At 43.1% G+C, this 19,854-nt stretch overlaps 1 protein-coding gene across 7 annotated transcripts in view; it reads right to left on the reverse strand.

Annotated features, from left to right (window-relative positions):
- Nucleotides 1-19,854, reverse strand: part of Spata13 (spermatogenesis associated 13) — a 351,797-nt gene that overhangs the window by 17,980 nt on the left and 313,963 nt on the right. For 6 of the 7 annotated variants that reach the window (XM_058580755.1, XM_046447959.2, XM_046447967.2 and 3 more), the window contains 3 exons: nucleotides 2,954-3,090; nucleotides 744-923; nucleotides 197-382 (listed from right to left, as the gene is read on the reverse strand). In XM_058580755.1, the coding sequence (XP_058436738.1) occupies nucleotides 197-382; nucleotides 744-923; nucleotides 2,954-3,090 (503 nt within the window). Of the gene's footprint in view, nucleotides 1-196; nucleotides 383-743; nucleotides 924-2,953; nucleotides 3,091-18,247; nucleotides 18,556-19,854 lie in introns of those variants that run through there. The other variant, XM_046447995.2, reaches the window with a different exon arrangement.

Here is a 19,854-nt window from a genome sequence, read left to right on the forward strand (position 1 = left end):
AAAATAGCCACAGCCCATTAAACTCAGCAATGTAGATAGCAGGTGTTTAATGGATCTGGGCAGGGGCTAGATGGGCAGGAGCAGAGGTAAGGAGAAATGAGAAGTATAGGAAAGTGTGCTTGTAAGGAGGAGGTGGGGTCGTGTCCTGTAACCATGGGCTCTGACCTATAGCAAGGCCCTGGGGCCTGCACCTTACCTCGCAGATGTCCTTGAGGTGTTTGATGTACACCCGTTCAGTGTTCATGATCTCCTGGATGACATTTGTCCGCATCTGGTGCTTGTTCTCAGAGTGCTTGTGGTGGCTTGTGCTGGTATCCTCCTCCTGCTCCTCACCATGTGTACTACTAGAATTCTCAGACAGCTCTTCCTGATTGACTCGAAGCTGCAGTGCACACACAGGTGACAGGTGATGAGAGGAAGGAGGAGGTGAAGACTTCATGGCTTCCCACTTGTCTGTGACCAGTTATGAGAGTGGCCTGGCCCTAGCTTCCATCTTTATGGCCTTAGCAGAGCCACAGCCCTGCCAACACACTCCAAGAAACAGCAGCATTGCCAAATAATTTGTTTACCTTCATTAAATTTTTTATTTGGACTAACCTGATTTCTTATAGGTTTGACTGGTATGTGGGACCGAAACAAAAAATTACCAAAGAATAGACCTGAATAAGGGGGAGATCTGCCTGAAAGGAGTCTGCAGTTCCACCACAGATACTTCTAAAAAGCACAAAGGGCCACACACTTACTCTGACAAAGCTTGCAGGGAACCAGGCCTCCTTATCCTCGTTCCGGCCCCACCACCAGTCTTTGTTCGAGGCTTCCAGGACCTGGATGACATCCCCGGCCTTGAAGCCCAGTTCCTGGTCATCCATGGTCACATGGTCCCAGAGAGCTTCTGCGCAGACCACGCTGCCATCGCTGATCAGCTGGAACAGAGACAGGACAGGCTTCATGTTAAGAACAGGTAGGAGCAAGGGAGCTGCTGTATGGGCTCTATCTTGGTGACCCTGACCTCTCTTAGTTCTTGTTCAGACACCTGGTGACGTCCAGTCAATCCTTACTTTCACTGGTTATACAAAAATCAATAGAGGAAAACATATTGGGGGGAAAGTACCAGGTGGGCATCTCCAACCTGTTCTTAAAAGAAAATCCAAACCCATTTTTTTTAATATACTTTTTTTAGTTATACATGACACAATATCTGCGTTTATTCATTTTTATGTGGTGCTGAGGATTGAGCCCAGTATCTCACACGTGCGAGGCAAATGCTCTGCCACTAAGCCACATAACCCCAGCCCCCAAATCCACTTTTAAAACATGTACAGATGCCGCTTGATTTATAATGGGGTTACCTCCGCATAAGCTCATTGTAAATTAAAAATATCCTACATCCAAAATGCATTTAATACCCCTAACCTACCTTACATCACAGCATAGCCTGCCCTAACATAAACATGCTCAGAACACTCCTGTTAGCCTATAGTTAGGCAAAATCATCTAACAAACCCTTTTATGATATGTTAAATCGCTCAGGTAATACACGGACCACTGTAAAATGAAAGTGAAAAAGAATGGATGAACGGAGGGATGGAATGAATTGTTAGCAGAACTCAAAATTGAAAGTATATTTCTACTGAATACATGAGTATTGCTTTCACATCATGGTAAAATAAAAAAAGGCTGAAACATTGTAAATTGGGGACTGTATAAACAGCTCACTTAGCTCTAGGTCAGTTAACTAAAAACCTTGAATATCTGGAATATTTGGTTTCTGCAGATGTTGGAGCCTAGCATCCTAATGTTAGTTGTATGTGTTAATGGAAGTCCTGCACATGTTCTCCCAGAGGTGTGTTACTCATATTAATTCCCAATTCGATATTCAACTTTATAGTTTACTACAATTAAAGACAATGGCTTGATCTTGGGATATTTAACAGTTATTGAAAAAGTCAAGAACAGATATGGCTCATTCACTGGGAAGAGTTGATTCTGCCTCCCCTTAGCTCTTACAGACAAAAAGGCCTGTGACCAGCAGTAATTCAGATTTCTGAGTTTTCTGGATTTTGGAACATTTGCATAGTCTTTACTGGTTGATAATTCTAATCCAAAATCCAAAATCTTAAGCTTTTGAATGTCATGTTATTGCTTAAAGAGCTTCAGATTTGGGGGTTTGAGTTTAGGGATACTTGGCTTATATCATGTTTAGAATAATGACAGGAGATCTCAGTTGGGAGGCTAACAGACCTCAGTTACACTCCACACATTCTGCTTAAGAGTATTCAAAGACTGAGGTGCCTGCCTTCTAGAAAAATTTCTGTAAAAAGAACTAAAGCTGCAAAGTGGTAGAAAGAACATCAGATTGGGAGTGAGAATCACATGGTTAATTCCAGCTCTACCATTTGCTACCAAATCCATTTCAGGACATTACTAATGTTAACTTTTACATCTTAGATTGCAGTTGAGAATTACATGAGCCATGAGTGCATTTCATAAACTAAAAAGCAAGACCTGAGTGCTAACGATTGCTGCTCTAATTACTTAAAGGATAAGCTTCAGTTACTTGGAAAGCTTGATCACAGACATTTTTCTGGACAATGCAAAAAAACCAGTGTTGTTCTTGTATACGCATGGTTTTGTTCTTTTGGTATGTTTTGTTTGCTTGCCTTTTTTTTTTTTTTCCAGTGCTAGATATTGAACCTAAGGCCTCATTTATGCTCTACCATTGAGCTACCCCTCCAGCCAATTTTTTCAGAGCTGGGGACTAAACCCAAGGCTTCATATATGCTAGGCCAAGTGCTCTACCACCAAACTACACCCCTATCCCCCAATGGGAATCAGAGTTCTAGGGTTTAGAAAATGCTTAGCAAAAAATAATCAGATAGCAACCTCTGAAGTAGTTCTGGACCCTGCAAATCCAGAGTCCAATAAATGTCACTGTTGTGTGGATTTTTGGTACCTCATTAATGGCCAGCTGTTCCCCGCCTGGCTGTAGATACCGGGGATTGGCCTGACAGAGTTCTTCATAGCTGAAGTCTTCCTCGCTACCGTTGTCATCGACTAAGGCAGAGGACTCAGTACCTCCATCTGAAGAAACTAGAGAAAGAGAGAGGAAGGGCATGGTTGCAAAGGCACAGATAATAACAAAATAAAATGAAACAAAAGAAAGCACAGATAACAAGTTTTTTCATATGACAAAATAAACTACCTTTGATAACATACTCCTCAGGGAAAATTATCAGTTTCATCTTACTCAAGAAATCATTAGAAAACATCTACTGACATATTTATTAAACCAGAAGCAGCAACTGATTCTGAGGAGCTGGAGTCAGGGGTTCTGTTAAATGAGAAGTGGGACATTTCAGAGAGCACTGCTAATACAATTATTTTGTGAGCTAAGGTAAACTATGTGTGATTTAGTTGCAAATGTATGCCTCAAAACAGAAAAATACAGATATAATGTTTCTAAGCAATATGGTGATATACTAGAGGAAGTAAAGAAACTGAAAATTATGATCACTTTTAAAAAGTATTCTGCTTACATCTGCAAGGCAATAGTACTATTAAATTCCCAGGTCATTCTTACTATTGTCCACATATGAAAAGGACTGGAACTCTCAGAACTGGAATTACATGGTATCTTTACTACAAGAGACAGGTCTTTTATCATTCATTTATTTTGTGTACTGGAGACTGAACTCAGGCTAGGCAAGCACTCTGCCACTCAGCTACATCCCCAATCCTTCTTATCTTTAATTTTGAGAGAGGGTCTCACTAAGCTGCCCAGTCTCGCTTCTAACTTATCATCCTGCCTCAGCCTCCTGTGTTGCTGGGATTACAGGCATGTACCACCCTGCCTGGGTGAGACAGACCTTTTAAGGATAAATGTAGAATTTTTTATTTCACTACCTTGCTATCAAGATTTTCTATATTGGGACAAAGGCTTTCGCTCACCAATGCTAACTAATCATCTGTCACTGAATGGAGATGTTTCTTCTTTGAGATTGATAGCCTTGGACCTTCTGTACAAGCTGAGGGATGTCTCCATCACTATTTTCTGTAATGGGATGAGTAGCAGGTGCTGGGGGACACAAAACTAAGCAAAGGATAGTCCTTGACTTCAGCAGGCCAGGGACAGTACTCTGGTAAGCTAGGGTAGAGTTTCAGGAAGAAGGTAATAAAACAGAAAAACAGAAGCAGTGGCTATCTATTCATGATACTCAGATGGCTTTTGACTGAGAGCAAGAGTGGAATCTGAAGCACATGCTACACAGACAGTAGTATAGAAGTTCTCCTATTATCTGCAGTTCCATTTTCCCAGGTTATGGTCAATCACAGTCCAAAAATATTAAATGAAAAATTCCAGAAAAACAATTCATGTTTTATAATATTACAATATACAATGGTTCTATTTTATTATTTGTCATTATTGTTGATCTCTTACGGTGCCTAATTTATAAATTAAACTTTCTCATAGGTATGCATATATAAGGAAAAAACATAGTTTGGTACTACCCGTGATTTCAGGGATCCACTGGGGGTCTTGGAAATTATCCCCCATGGTATTCACTCATGCATGGAATGACAGATGAGACTGAAAAGTGAGGGGGCAGGGTGAGAGGGGCTCACTGTGGAGGCTCTCAAGGACTAGAGCAAGCATGGGGGCTTTTCTTAGGGTTGAGCCAGGGAGTGACAGCTTTTGAGTAGAGGTCTGCTGATGCTATAGAGAGAGGAGATACTAGTGTTGCTGAGGTGTGGGCTAAGTTCCAGCCCTAACCCTCTACAGGCATGGTCCTGGACTTGAGCAACTCATCTCTCTGAGTTTCACACACTTCTTTTTGAAGAATGTAGTGACAGAACATGCGTCAAGCTCCTAACATCCTTGATGAGCAGCTGGGGCTTGGCAAGAATGTTATTGTGGTGATCGCACTGAAGGTGACAAGGGCTGGGCTAAATAACAACGTTGCTATAATGTGAAGGAAGGATTGGAGGAGGGGGAGGAGAATGAAGCCAGAGAAACCAGCTGGGAGAAATGAGATTAGAAGGAGCCAGTGGCAACAAGGTGAAGCACTGGGGAAAGGGCTGTGGGGACTGAAGTCCAAGGATGATGGAGAGGTTAAGCTCAAGCTTGGAGAGAGAAAGAGGATGAAGTCAACATGACTTCAGAAAACCCCAAGCTCCTACGAGGATTTAAAAAAGGAATACCAGAGGAAGAAAACCAGTGCAGAAGGAAGGAGGAAGGGCTAGACAGATCAGAGCACGGCTGTGCTCTGCTTGACTTTGGACTTGCAAATCTACATTTCTACTAACTTTACTCTCTGTGAACAAGCCTATTTTCTATACTGAAGAACTTTTTTTTTTTAACTTTTTATTTGCTGCTAAATCCAAGGTGCATTTTCTATTCCCAGCCATCACAGCTGGATGGATACATCCCAGGAGCTTTGCAGACCCACATGTAGCCTTGGACCATCCCAGGACCTCCTCCCTGCATCCTACCTGCCTCAGTCCTCTCCTTCCCTCAACACTTTGGCTGTGTTGTAGAGAGTAATGGAGTTTTAAGCAAAGCCTCAAATTCTTACACTAAAAATAGGAAAAATTACTGAAGGAGTTTGCAACAATGGGGGTTATAAACACTCTGAAAATTAACCACATGGACTGTATTTCATGTGCTGGATTCTTAGATTTCCCTCTCCAAATACAGATAGAATAAAGATTATGATAAAGAATTCAAGCTGGAAAAGCAGAGGCACCATGCTCACAAAGCAGATGGTGGGTAGACAGAACCGTGACTGAGTGGTTACTTGGCCAGCTTGGCCTTTCCCAGCCTGGCCCCAGCTACTCCTTTCACACTCTGCTCCAGCTACTTTCCCACTGGTTGCCCCTGTCCTGTGTGCCCAAGCTTTGAACACAGTGTCAGGGGCACCCTACCCAGACACGTCTGCTGATGAGCCCATGCTTTTTAACTGCTTTTCCCACTGCAGGGTGCCCCTGCCACCTGGAAAGCCCACAACATAGCTGCAGTCACCTCCTTTCCAGAGCCCTATAGTGAGCCTAGGGTAAGCCAGCTGTACCCACTGGTCTGCACACCTGTGCCCCTGGAGTGTAACTGCCTAGGCTGGTGCACTGAATACAGAAAAGTCACTGAACCCTGGATGAATTGATGATGCTATTGGCCCAGTTCCAGCTCTTGGTAGGGACCAAGTTGGGGTTCTAGGCAGGTGCATGGTGCCCAGCATCTTTTCCCCACCTCAACCCCCCACTCCTGTTCCCATCCCTAATCTTACCCAGGGACTGGGGAATGAAACTGAAAGGGAATGCCTCAGACATGGGGCTGCAGGGAAAGGTATGTTCCTGGATCTGAGCACAAAAATGGGAAGCTCTCCAGAGCTTTGGCTAGGCCCTCGCTTCTCCCTGCTTCACCAAGGGAGAGAGGACAGCACTGTCAGGGGGACAGCAGGGTCAGTGGAACTCAAGTAGAAGTGCAGGGAGGACAAAGGCAGGGAACCTACTCTGTGTCTGTCTCTTGAACCAATAGGTGGCAAGGAATGACACCACCTAGCAGGACCCACCTTCCATTCTCCCCACCCCCTCTTTCTTATTGGACCTTCTCACCCCAGGGAGTGCAGGGCTGGTGGTGGTTCTGCAGTCTGATTCTGGGTGTATGTGTGGGTGAGAGAAACATACTCAAGCCTGTACCAAGCATAGGGAAAGCTCCTTTTTAAATGTGTAACTTCCGCTTTCTCCCCTAAGGTCAGAACTGGAGGTTATCTTGGGCTGGGGTTGTGGCTCAGGGGTAGAGCGCTTGCCTAGCACGGGCGGGACCCGGGTTGGATCCTCAGCACCACATAAAAATAAAGGCATTGTGTTAAAAAAAAAAAATGTTAAAAAAAAAGAAAAGAACTGGAGGTTACCTTGACTAGTGTACTTTCCTGGGTATGTGTTTTAGGAGGCTAGGGGAAGAAAGTTTTGGGAAGCAAGTATAATTTTTTTCCACACACAAGTATGTCTTAGACTAAAAAAGAGATAGCACTAAAGCTAAACGCCTCCTCCAATCCTGGCAGCTTCCCAGACAGAAAGGTCCAGTGACTACCTTTAATGTCTGAAATGTTCTAGTGCTCCAGGCTGAGCACAATATATACAAAACCAAGGTTTGTAAGAGGCCCAAAGCTGCAGGAATCTTCAGATGTCGGCCAACAGTGATCTGGTACGGCCTGGAACCAACAGCATTTTTCCTTATCAAATTTCAGCTGCAGTTGAGCAAAAAAAAAAAGAAAGGAAGAAAGGAAGGAAAGAAGGAAAGAAGGGAGAAAGAAAGAGAGGGAGGGAGGGAGGGAGGGAGAAAGAAGAGGAAGAGTAGCAGCAGCTCAGTAAAAATAGAGGTGTCAGGTCTCCCATCCAGAGCAGAGCCCTGATAATTGCACTTTCTCCCTCAAAGAACCACCAAACAATATCTGCCCAGGGAGGGTCCTACCATCTAATCTGACTGTTGCTGTGAAAATCAGTAAAAGTAATGATTGTGCACAATCCACAATTTAAACAAGTCTAATGAGAAGAGAACCCATTGAAGAAGCGTTCAACTTTACAGGAGATATGAGAATGGAACCCTCTGGACATGGACCTGGAACACTGAGACCTCTGAGCTGCTGCCATAAACCCAGGAGAACGAGGTGGGCCATGAGAAAGATTTCTAGCAGTGGTTTCCACACCATGGAGGAGTATCTACTGAGCACTGTGGAAAGGAGGTGCAAGAACACATAGATCGGGTGACTCAGAACATTAGCATAATAACATTTCAGACATTAAAGGTAGTCACTGGACCTTGCTGTCTAGGAGAGGCAGGGCAGGGGCCTGGGGTGGGAGACAGGCAGTGTGCAAAAGGGAAAGGATAGAATAAAAAATCCCTGGATGCAACAAAGGAATAATAAATGCTAGAAGTAATGAATACTCTAACTGCCTCATTTGGAAATAACACAATGAATGCACCTATACATCATACTGTATCCTATGTAGGATTGTACAATTGTTACTTGTTAATTCAAAATAAAATAACTTACTTTAAAAAAAAATACTTGGGTAAATAAATATCTTGGCTTCACTGCCTTTCTAGCTAAATGCCCTTGGAGCAAGTCACTTGACCTTTTACAACTTTAGTTTTTCCCATCTAGCTGCAGTTGAGCAGATTTACATGTTTTGTATATTCACAGGTCATTCTCCTCCTGCTGCCCTTCACATCCCACATGTGACTCACCAGCAAACTAAGTCTGCCTTTGACTCCTATGGTAGCTATGGTAGCCAGAACCTGGCCACCTTTCATGGTCTCCCACCACCCAGGCCTGGGTACATGGCTGGAGCTCATTCAATCTAGCTGCCCCTCTCTGGTCTCCCTGTGGCTGCCCCAACAGAGGATTCTCTCCAAAGCGGCCAGAATAATGGTGCTACATCATTCTTCAGTCTCATGGTATTACTTTGCTCAAAACCAGTCACAGAAGAGAGAGCCAAAGTCCCAAGGCCCTCCCTAGGCACACATTGTGCCTCCTACCCCTCCCACTCTGCTCTGGCCCTGATTGGTGTCCTGACTACAAACAAAACAGGCACTGCCCTCTGCCCAGGGCTTGCTGCCTCTGCACCCAGCACCCCTCCCAGCAAGCACTTCTGGACCCGTTCCCCTCCCAGCAAGCACTTCTGGACCATCCCATTTAAAACCATATCATCCTCCCCAGTTTATTTCCCTCTGTAGCAGTCATTACCATCTACTACATTTTATTGTCTGGCTTGAATAAAAGTTACCAATGTAATAACTAATCTGATCTATCATTATTTGCAATCCTAGTAACTAGACTATGTGCCCAATAAATACTAGACAATGGGAGGAAATGGCCATGCCATTTTAGTCAACTACATAATTACATTTCAGTGGTACCATAAGATTAAAATGGAGGGGCTAGGGCTGCAGCTCAATTGCAGAGTGCTTGGCTAGCACGTGTGAGGCACTGGGTTCGATCCTTAGTACCATATAAAAATAAACAAAACGGAGCCAGGCGTGATTACACATGCCTATAATCCCAGCAGTGTAGGAGGCTGAGGCAGGAGGATCTCTGAGTTCAAAGCCAGCTTCAGCGAAAGCAAGGCGCTAAGCAACTCAGTGAAACCCTGTCTTGAAATAAAATATAAAATAGGGCTGGGGATGTGGCTCAGAGGCCAAGTGCCCCTGAGTTCAATCCTTGGTAGCAAAAAAAATAATAACAAAAAATAAATAAACAAAATAAAGACATGCTGTTCATCTACAACTACAAAACATTTTTTTTCAAAGATGAAAATGTGGTAGAAAAATTCTCCATGTTTTTCCTGTACCTTTCTTAAGTTTAGATATAAAATTGGTCCATGATTACAAATGCCTACAGTATTCACTACAGGAACACACTGTATGGGTTTATAGCCTAGGAGCAAAAGCTCAGGTGTATCCTAGGCTATATTATTCTGTCTTAGTAGGAACACTATAGGAGGTTCACAATCATAGAATTGTATAACAATGCATTTCTCAGAATGTGCCCTAGTCATTAAGTAATGCATGGCTATATGATACATTGACTTAAAAGCATGGTTTGGGGGTCAGATGACCTGCCTTCAAATGACAGTGCTGCAAAGTTTTTATTTATTTATTTGAGTGTGAGTTTTGACTTTCTGTGTCTTTTTATCCATTGAATGTGAATAATAAATACCCATCTCTCAGGGCTGATTATAAATTCTCAACAGTAATTGTTACTGATTTGTTGTAAGCCTCAAATGAAATGATGATGTTTAAATGCACTTTGCAAAGTAAAAAACAGTACAGAAGCACCAGACATTCTTTAATGTGGTGCTTGATGTGCCAGGTACCAATTTAAGCCTTTTGGGGTGTATCAGCTCACATAATCCTCCTGGCAATGCTATGTGGTTGGTACTATAACTGGGTATCCAATTACACACAAGTAAACTGAAGTCCCAATACATCCAGCTGTGTGCATTGGGCCTCTCACTTTTACCCACCAGCAGTACTACCTCCCTTGTAGTCCCTCTGCTGTTGGTAACCAGACAAAAACTACTAAGCAGATATTAAACCCCCTTGCCCTAAAACTTTAGTACTTGATACCCTTCTGGAGAATAGCCATAATTACTGACTCTCTGGTGCTCTGCTAAGCTTTGCTTCCTACCCCAGCTTACAGTTCTCAATTGGGCCTGTCAATGACCTGATCCAGTTTTCTGTTTCAATCCTTTCCCCTTCATGACCTTAACTACATTCCTGATTTTAAGTTCCTTCTAAGCTAATGATTCTTGTGTTTTTATCCTATAATTCAGATGTGTTTTATAGAGCTGGACTTTTCAGTATGTGTCTAGATTAGAGGGAAATTAGTGCTGTATCATAATGCTGCATCTGTGCTCACTGTCCTTATCTTTGTTTCCCTTTAAAGACAGTAACTTCCTTTCAGGGGAGGACAGAATCTATTTTTAGATTCTATCATAATACTTGACATACAGAAAGCATTGGATAAGTATTTTCCAACTGAACTACAAATTGCCCATGAAGAAACTGAGGTTCCAAGAAGTTAAGTTATTAAACTGAGCTACACAAGTGCTGGATCAGAGCCAGGATGGAAACGCACGTCTCCCTGACTCTCACCAGTGTTCATCGCAGATCCTAGCTAAAAAACTCTCGTGTTTGGGGCTCCTGTCTCCCTCCCTGAGACAAGCTATACAATACTTCCAAGGTAAACTTAAAATAGTGGTTTCATGATTTCACAAGAAATTACACAGTAATTATCTATTGCATTATGAAAGTATTCCATGACAGTATTCCGAGGTATTCCAAGGCCTTCTTGTAACCTGATTCCATTCTACTTAAAGGAGCTTCTGTGTGGCAAACACTTGCAATAAGTGGTTATTTTGTTTGTTTGTTTTTGTTTTAAACTGAACTACAAATTGCTGATGGAGAAACACCAACCTGCAGTTTAAATGAAAACCCTATGTGTGCCCACTGGGTGCCAACACCCACACCCTCCTCTTGGTGAGGGACAGACCTCTTTAAATGACCCAGACCTACAGGCCTGGGCTGCTGCCGTCTCAATCCTCTTCAGGGTCACTTCCTTACCAACTGCAAAGGACTTCAAAACCCTCAGCTAAGATGAAACTTAGTAATGGAAACCCTTTATTCAGGGGTATTTTGTGTGATGTAGAACAATTATAAGTTCTCAAGCTGGTACAGTGATGCACACCTGTAATCCCAGCAACTCAGGAGGCTGATGAGTTCAAGGCCTCAACTTAACAACTTAGCGAGACCCTGTCTCAAAATAAAAAATTTTAAAAAGCTAAGGGATGTAGCTCAGTAATAAAATGCCCCTGGGTTCTATCCTCAATATGTATGTATGTATCGATCAATCAATCAATCTCAATGTTTTTCAGTGAAATCGGGGGAAATTATTATGATAAAACAAACACCCACCCCCCTTTTTAATGATACAGTTCAGAAGTGCTAAGTGTGTTCACACTGTTGTGCAACAGCTCTCTAAAACTTTTTCATCTTGCAAAACCGAAACCCCATACCCATCAAGCACAACTTCCTCTCTTCCTGCCCCCACTCCTGGGCAACCACTTTTCAACTTTCTTTCCCTTTGATTTTGACTACTTTAGATACTTCCTATGAGTGGAATCACATACAGTATGTCCCTTTGTTTCACTGAGCAAAATGTCCTCAAGGTTCATCTATGTTGTAGCATGTATCAGAATTTTCTTTTTTAAAAAAATTCTTTAGTTGTTGATAGACTTTTATTTATTCATACCTGGTGCTGAGAATTGAACCCAGTGCCTAATATATGCCAGGCAAGTACGTTACCGCTGAGCCCCTGCCCCAGAATTTCCTTTTTAATGGTAGCATGATATTCCATTTTTATGTATACACCCCATTCAGCTTATCTTCTTACTTGTGGATGGACATTTGGATTTCTTTCACCTCTACTAAAATGAATAATGCTGCCATTAAGGTGGGTGTGCAAATTTCTTTTGGGGACTCTACTTTCAATTGTTTCAGTTATACACCCAGAAAGAAAAAATTTGAAGCACAGGGTGATTTTGTAGTGTTAGTTTTTTGAGGAGGCTGTATCCTGTTTTCCATTGTGGCTGCATCAGTTCACATTCCTACCAGCAGAGGATGGGATGTAGTTTCTCTGCATTCTCAATGATAACTCTACTGTTTTGTTGGAGAAAATAAGTATGGAAAAGCCATTTTTTAAAAATGCTACTGTAAATATGGAACCAACTCTGCTCCAAACTGAAATCACCTTTAAAAGCCTAAACTTCCAGCTGTTATCAACATAACAGCAGCCAGAGTTCTCCTTGCACAGCATTTCTTAAAGCTTCAGCCAAGCAGGAAGAGCCCCCTTTATCTTCTAAAGCTCTCCATACTGACGTCAGCACATACCTCTGGCTAGAATGATTTTTTTCCACAGAGTACCGCCAATTCCAAACACGCAGTGAGTGAGTGAACACTCTCATTTAACAATCACTGGCAGCCATCACTCCTGGAAATGCCATCCTCCCAAGTCTCCTGAGCACCTTACTTGAGCCACCTTTGTCCCAAGGCACCATGTGCCCCTTTCCTAGCCCTGCCCCTTACATGGCAGCATCTTGAGGTTTAGCCTCAAAGGTCTCCTCTATGCTCCAAGTCTGTGTACTTCCTGGATGAACTGACCAACTTTTCAGGCTACGGCTGCCACCTGAGGAGAACTCACCACCACCACCTCCCAGAGTTCACATGTCTATATTTCCAGTCCTGGCCAGAGCTGGCCTCAGGAGTAAGAATGCAGAACAGTGTTGTATCCACAGAGGATGTGCCATATCTTACATCAGTAGGACTTTTACAATTAAAGAAGACGTAAGAAAAAAAAAGCCAACAATAAGCAGCCCCTACACTCCTCAGACAAATAACATTCTTCTGTCTGAACTCAGGTTTTACATGTGTGAAAGGATTACACCTGGCTGGGCATGGTGGCATGTGCCTGTAATCCTGGCAACTCAGGAGTCTGAGGCTGAAAAACACCAAGTTCAAGGCCAGCTTGGGCAACTTAGCAACTCAAATTTAAAAAGGCTGATGATAGAGCTCAATGGCAGAGCACCCCTGGGTCGCATCCCTAACACTGCAAAACCAATAAATAAAAATAAGAGGATCATACCTGGCAACTGATTCAAGATGAACTTGGGGGTCAGGATTCACCAAAGGCACCAACAATGCAGTGCTGCTTTTTACAACACCTTCCTATTTGCCCACAGCCTGTTGGAGCTTTGTCCTCATGACAAACAAAAGGTCTCTTTCCCATATGGCTTATTTTTTACACACTTAAGTGCCAGGATTTTAAAAGATCTAGACTGGAAATCCCAAGATCTGGATTTGAGTCCCAGAGTGGCCATCTTGGGAAAGGCCTAGACCTCTCTGACCTCTGTTTTCTCATTTGTAACAGAGGAAAACGTCCCTGCCCTGGATAGCTAGCTGAGAGAGGAGGGATGAGAAGGCAGATGTGGAGCATTTTGTTAAACAGATGGAAGGTGAGAATTAAGATGCCAAACTTCAGCTTCAGCAGGGCTTGGTCTGAAGACAATACTTCCACCATGGGCTAGCTATTACCAGCATAGTAGCTAATGAGCAGCACCCTTTCCCAGCCAGCAGGCTTCTCAGAGGGGATTTCCCTCATCTTATTTTGGGGACATTCCCGGGCTTTGAACAATCTGTTAAAAACATGTACTTCAGAAAACCTCCTGCTGATCACTCCTACTGACTTCCTCAAGGTTGAGATAAGCAATTCGGACTTCCCATCTCAAAAACGGAAGTGGCTGGCAGAGGCAGGCAGCTGTGTGCACAGACCTGAGTGGCTTTCACAGGGAGCTGCTCCAAGGGTTGAAACCATGGCTGAATGCCTCAACCCAGAAAGTGACCCTCAAACCACTGAGATGCACACAGAGGGAACAAGCAGTGTCAAAGAATGCCACCTGGCTGCCAGGGCACCCAACCCACTCCTCGTTAATGGTTCCCAGACACCTAGGGTACTCAATCACATGGAGAATGTTTAGAAAAGCTTTCTCAGCAAACACTCCCATTCTGGTTCAGTGGTCCTGCCCCACTCAGGACCACTGAATCAAGGTGGGTGGGTGGGAGTGTTTGCTGAGAATCTGTCTTCAAAAAGCTCCCCGAAATGATTCTTTCTGATGCCTGGCCAAATTTGGGAACCAATGGACTTTCAGACTAACCTTATTTAAACTATATAACAAGAATGGATTGTGCAAGAGGCATGTCTTTCACTGCCTATCCATGCAGGAAGCCACAGGTTGCAGAGAAATGGATTCTGATTGCACAGAAAGCTCTGCTATAGCCATCTGGTACCAAAGAGTATCCAATAAAAAGAGAAAGATCTTTTTGCTGACTTCTCCACATGCAGCAACCTCCCTCCCAAAACAGCCTGTCAACTTCCGAATCATCCTTCAAAAGTTTTTGTCAGTTCCTGGTGATGAATTCCATGATTTTTCAGTTCTCTTCTCACATTATTCCCTGATCCCCTACAGTAACAACCTGTCTTCAATGTCCTAGAAATACATCAGCTTTACCTCTTTCAAAATTCTTACCATGTGTATGTTCAAGTTCTTACACTTAAGTTAGCTTATAGCTGTTCCCACTAACTTTCTCAAGGATGAGGAACATGCTTACTAGTCAGTGCTAGCTGAATGAATTACAGCATGAAATATCTTTCACACTCTAGAATGTAAAATATCACTGTCACCTAAGTCACTTTTAAGCCCAATGTAGACTTTTAAACCATTCTCCATAAATAGTATTTTTTAATCTTTAGAAATATTGAATGATAATATAATAAAAAAGGGCCCCAGCAATGAACATAAGTGCCCTCACTGATACCTCTCATAAAGTCTAAGGATTGTTTAAAGATAGTCTCCCTGCCATTATAGACATGGTGGCACATGTCTATAATTCAAGCTACTCGGGAGGCTTGAGGCAGGAGGACTGCAAGTTCAAGGCAAGCCTGGGTAATTTAGTGAGACCCTGTCTCAAAATAAAAAATAAAAATGATGTAGCTCAGAGAGAAAGAGCCCCTGAGTTTACTCCCCTGTACTGCAAAAAATAAGATGGTTCTCCCAATATACACAGCTTTACATCAGCATACCACTTGGGGCCATGTTTGACTTTGGCTGCCCAGAACAGACAGAAGCCAGTTATATTATGACTAAACTAAATTTGTAGCAAACCTCTGAAAATGGGTATAAAAGTCTTTAAGTAAACCACCAGTAAATAAATTTCCCCCCCTCTCAATTTAAAATGAAAACTTACCCTAAAATTGCCTCACATATGCGCTAGATCACTTTTTGAAAGAGCCTGACCGTGCTCATCTGTAAAATGGGTCTCACGGGACTTGCAAGGGTAGGTCTGCACCAGGAGACTGGGCAGCCAGCACCTCTGGGATCCCCCACCCACCCACCCCACACACCACCAGCCCAGCAGCTCTGCTTCCTCCTGCTCTAGGTTGATCTCCATCCTGTTTCCTATTCAGACCTAGGATTCAAGTTTGGGGTTTCTCTGCATCTTGTTTTGAGCCCTCAGGTTTTCTTTTTTTTTTTCTTTTTAAATGCAGTGCTGGAGATTGAAGCCCAGGGGCTCACACCTGGTAGGCAAGTGCTCCACCATCGAGCTACATCCCTAGCTCTTTTCAGTTTTTTATTTATGTTGTGACAGGATCTAAGTTGCCCAGACTGTCCTGAACCTGTGATCCCTCCTGCCTCAGCTTCCCTAGTTGCTGGGATTACAAGTGTGGGCTGCCAAACCTCACTAAGCCCTCTGGTTTCACTTTTGGCTTGTCCCTAGGTTTCTGTTTCCTCTTTTCAGCTAGTTGCTGTTCTTCCTTGGGTTTCTGGCATTGATGATGGCTTTTTTTGTCCATCCTCTCTGGCACCTGAGGATCTGTGCTGGAAGCCTCCTCTTTTCTTTCACTCACAGCCAGTGTTTCACTGCCCCTTACAGCTCCCATAGTTGCCTCTCACTGGCTAACTGGTGGAAGGAACCCAGCAAGATTCCAGCCAGTTCCACTGCATCCCCCGAGTGAGCTATAGTGTACTCCAGGCATCATACTCAGCCTGACATAAATCATCTGTGAGCCTCACAGCATTCTGGATTATTACTGTTCGTTTATTGAGGAGGAAACTGTGGCTCAAAGAGGTTAACTACTCCCAATGGTAGGGCTGGATTCAGACGAGATGTGTATGCTCCAAAACAATCCTGGGGAATCTGCCTCGCCTCTGGCCTCACTTAGCTCACATCAATGGGAAGGGCTCCCTGTCTATTCTCACTGGACGTCCCCCTAAGGATCACCAAAGTATCCCAAAGGGCCTCACAAACATTCACCAGCTTTTTCAAGTGAAAGCAAACCCACCATGGGTGAGCTTTATTCCTTATTTTATACTAGTTTATCATTTACAGTCAATTCACATAGCACCTGTCATTTTACCATACATGTGCATGTAGTATAACAGACCTGTCTTAGGAACACACTGCTCAAGAGAACTTTTGGAGCGGGAAAGTAAAGACAACTCCATAGCTGGCTTTTCCCAGCAGGGAGGTCTAGGAGACAGCTGCTAGCCCTTTACAGCCAGGGCCAGTCCACTGAAGCTGAGTCCAGGGTGAAAGGGGTGCTCTGGCACAGGAGCAGGTTTCTCCCAATTCCGTAAGGGTATGATGGGGAGGGGAACAGGTCCCCAAAATCCATTTCCAAAGGACAAGCTTTCCAAAGAAAGCTTCTGGCATGCTATGAGTCTTTAGCAACACAGAGCATTCCCCTGAGAGGCTGAGTCAGGCGTCCCCTGGGTCTCTACATGAATGTGGGAGGAAGCAGCTCCGGATCATCTCCCAGGCCTGGAGGAATGCTGCAGGTCAGAGGGAGGCCACCATCCCTCCCCTACAACAACTCCCAGAGTAGGACACCCGCTCACCCCCTCCTTTCATCTTGGCCTTACTCAGTGGGTACTGTGTGGGATGCTGGCATTACTGAGCCCTGCCACTTGAGTGACCAGCAAGGCCACTGTGAAGGTAGGGTCTGTGTTCTCAATATAGAAATCTGGGGGCAACTCTTTTTCCTTTTTCTAAATTTGGGTTAGTGCAATGGAATACCAGTCTGATTCTGACAATCAGCCAGAGACAGAAGCCATAACCACATCCTTGTCTTCTCCAGGCCAGCAGAGAAACCAATCAAAACAAGGAAGAAAACACAAACTCCAAACAGTATTGCTCTGACAAGGCCCAAGGCTGCCTTCAAGCTGTCACCTACGATTCTCATTCATTTCAGTGCAAGCTACTGGTGTCTATTTAAGGCAAAAACAGAGACAAGATCTGTTTTTAAAGCATCCTACTGTATCTGTTACAGCAGCCAGAGAAAATTCTTTCTGTGTAGTAATTTTTTTTTATTTAAGCAAGTAAGAGAATACACAGATTCTTTTAAGAATACATGGATTATACTTTATAACTTCTTAGCATAATATTTCTTTTGCATTCAAATAGGGACTAGTCCAGTAGTCAATACTTAGAAAAACTAAGAAGTTAGGGTGACTGTAATAAAGAAATTAAAAATACAAAAAAGGGTGTGATGAGATGGTGAAATAACAGAAGACTAGGCAATATCAATTTTGAAACAGTATTCTCCCAAAATCAATTCACAACCTCCAACCTCACTCCTAAATTTAGCCAGGAACATTTTTATGTATTTCAACCTCTTAAATAAAGAGGTTTTTAAAATAAAGGAACATTTTTATGTATTTATAACCTCTTAAATAAAGGAAATTTCATGAAATGAATAAGTAGCAATCAATAACAGTACCAGTAGCCAAGACCAGACCCCTCGGCTCTTACAGAAAAAAAAGACCATGCTTAACTCTTACTATTTTCTCTTTTATACTAAGTACTGTGCCATGAACAAAGTCAATCTCTTTGATGGACTATGTCTGCAATGAAACCTCCCCTCAGGACCCTCTCCTGGGAGGAATGAGCTTTATTGTTCACATTCACACCTGACCAGAACACACACATACAGAGAGAGAGAGAGAGAGAGAGAGAGAGAGAGAGAGAGAGAGAGAGAGGGGAAGAGGGAGGGAAAGGGAGAGTACACAAACTGCAACTTGGAGAGAGTCAAGACAGCAAAGTCTACTGAACAGAAGGATCTATTCTCTGTACACATACCCATGTGAAGGCTTTCCAGACTCCAAAATCTTGCTATTTCCCCTCTAGCTACCATCCTTGCGACTGAAAAACAGCAACATTCAGGGCAGGTCAAGGGTGTGGCAGAAACCAGTGTTGGGGAAGATAGGCAGGCTGGCAGTTCGGAACTGCAGAATCGCTATTCACTGCTTCCCCGCCGCCCTGTGGATTCCTGGCCAGAGTCTGCCCAGAAACTGACAGCTCACTCTGTGTGACCCAGGGCTAGCTGCTCCAGCGACATCACAACGCGAGGACTGTAGGGAAGAAATTCTAAACTAAAGCAAAACCTACACACACCAAACCCCAGCACACTTACAGCCTGTCAGGGGCAGTGGAGAGCCTTGGTGACTATGGTAGAAATGTGTTTGCTGCTTTTAACTGTAATCTCCAAACCTGAGTTAGACTTTCACAGAGCTTTTCCAGAGGCTTTTATTTCATCAGAGAAAAGCACAGAGGTCTCTTGGTTCAAAAATTGAGTTAGGATTTCACATCATGGTATGCCAAAAATTTGAGTTATGATACTGTATTATGCTAACTGCAAATTTATAAAACCACTTTAAAAGAGGGGTTTCTTATTTGAAAGATGCACAAGTAAATAAGTACATGTATACCCTACTCTGTGCAAGTAATATGTATATGTTACTATATAGAATATATATCCTCTAGCCTGGGGATAGCGCTCAGTGCTAGGGTGCCTGCCTAAATAAGTCAGGCACTGTGTTGGCGCCCCAGCACTAAAACAAAACAACAAAACAAACAAGCTGAGGTGCTATAAAGTGCAATTAAAGAATTTTTTAAAATAAAATATTTTTCCTCTCTAATGAAAAAATGTGTTTTAAAGGAGGTTCTCTCTAGATAACATTATGGGTTATTTTTATCTCCTCTGTACTTTTCTGTATTTCCCAAATTGTCTACAATGAGCAAGGTTCTTCTTTTACATTGTGACACTGTTAACAAACAGTGTGCTTCCTTCAATTTCTTCATGACAGGAAGCCACTGCCTTTTTAACTTTATGAACAATGAGATAATATACGCAAAGTAGTGATCACAAGGTCATAAATGTGGGTTTAAAAAGCCATAGTGCCAATTAGTAAAACACATGCTTTACAGTGGTGACCCTATGTTCAAAAACCTGTTGCATCATGACTACCTGGTGGACCACAGCTAAATGAGGGAACATTTCCATTAGGCATCTCAGTTTCCTCATCTGTAGGGGGTACAGGGGAAGAGGGACTGGAGTACCAATAATCCTCATTAGATTGTTAGAATACACTATTTTCAGGGCTGGGGATGTGGCTCAAGCGGTAGCGCGCTTGCCTGGCATGCCTGCGGCCCGGGTTCGATCCTCAGCACCACATACAAACAAAGATGTTGTGTCCGCCAAAAACTAAAAAACAAATATTAAAATTCTCTCTCCCTCTCTCTTTAAAAAAAAAAAAAAAAGAATACACTATTTTCAGAACAGCATGGGGAATTAGTAAATCTTAGCTGTTGTGCTGCTACTATCGCACAGAAAAACACTGAGGTCCCTACTAACTTGCCAGCTCTCATAGAAATCACAGCACCAGGGATTAGAGGTGTGGCTCAGT

Source organism: Marmota monax, unplaced genomic scaffold (assembly GCF_021218885.2).
Source record: "Marmota monax isolate L192 unplaced genomic scaffold, Marmota_monax_Labrador192_F-V1.1 WCK01_AAM20220418_F8-fsc00043, whole genome shotgun sequence".
In the NCBI taxonomy this organism is placed as follows: domain Eukaryota; kingdom Metazoa; phylum Chordata; class Mammalia; order Rodentia; family Sciuridae; genus Marmota; species Marmota monax.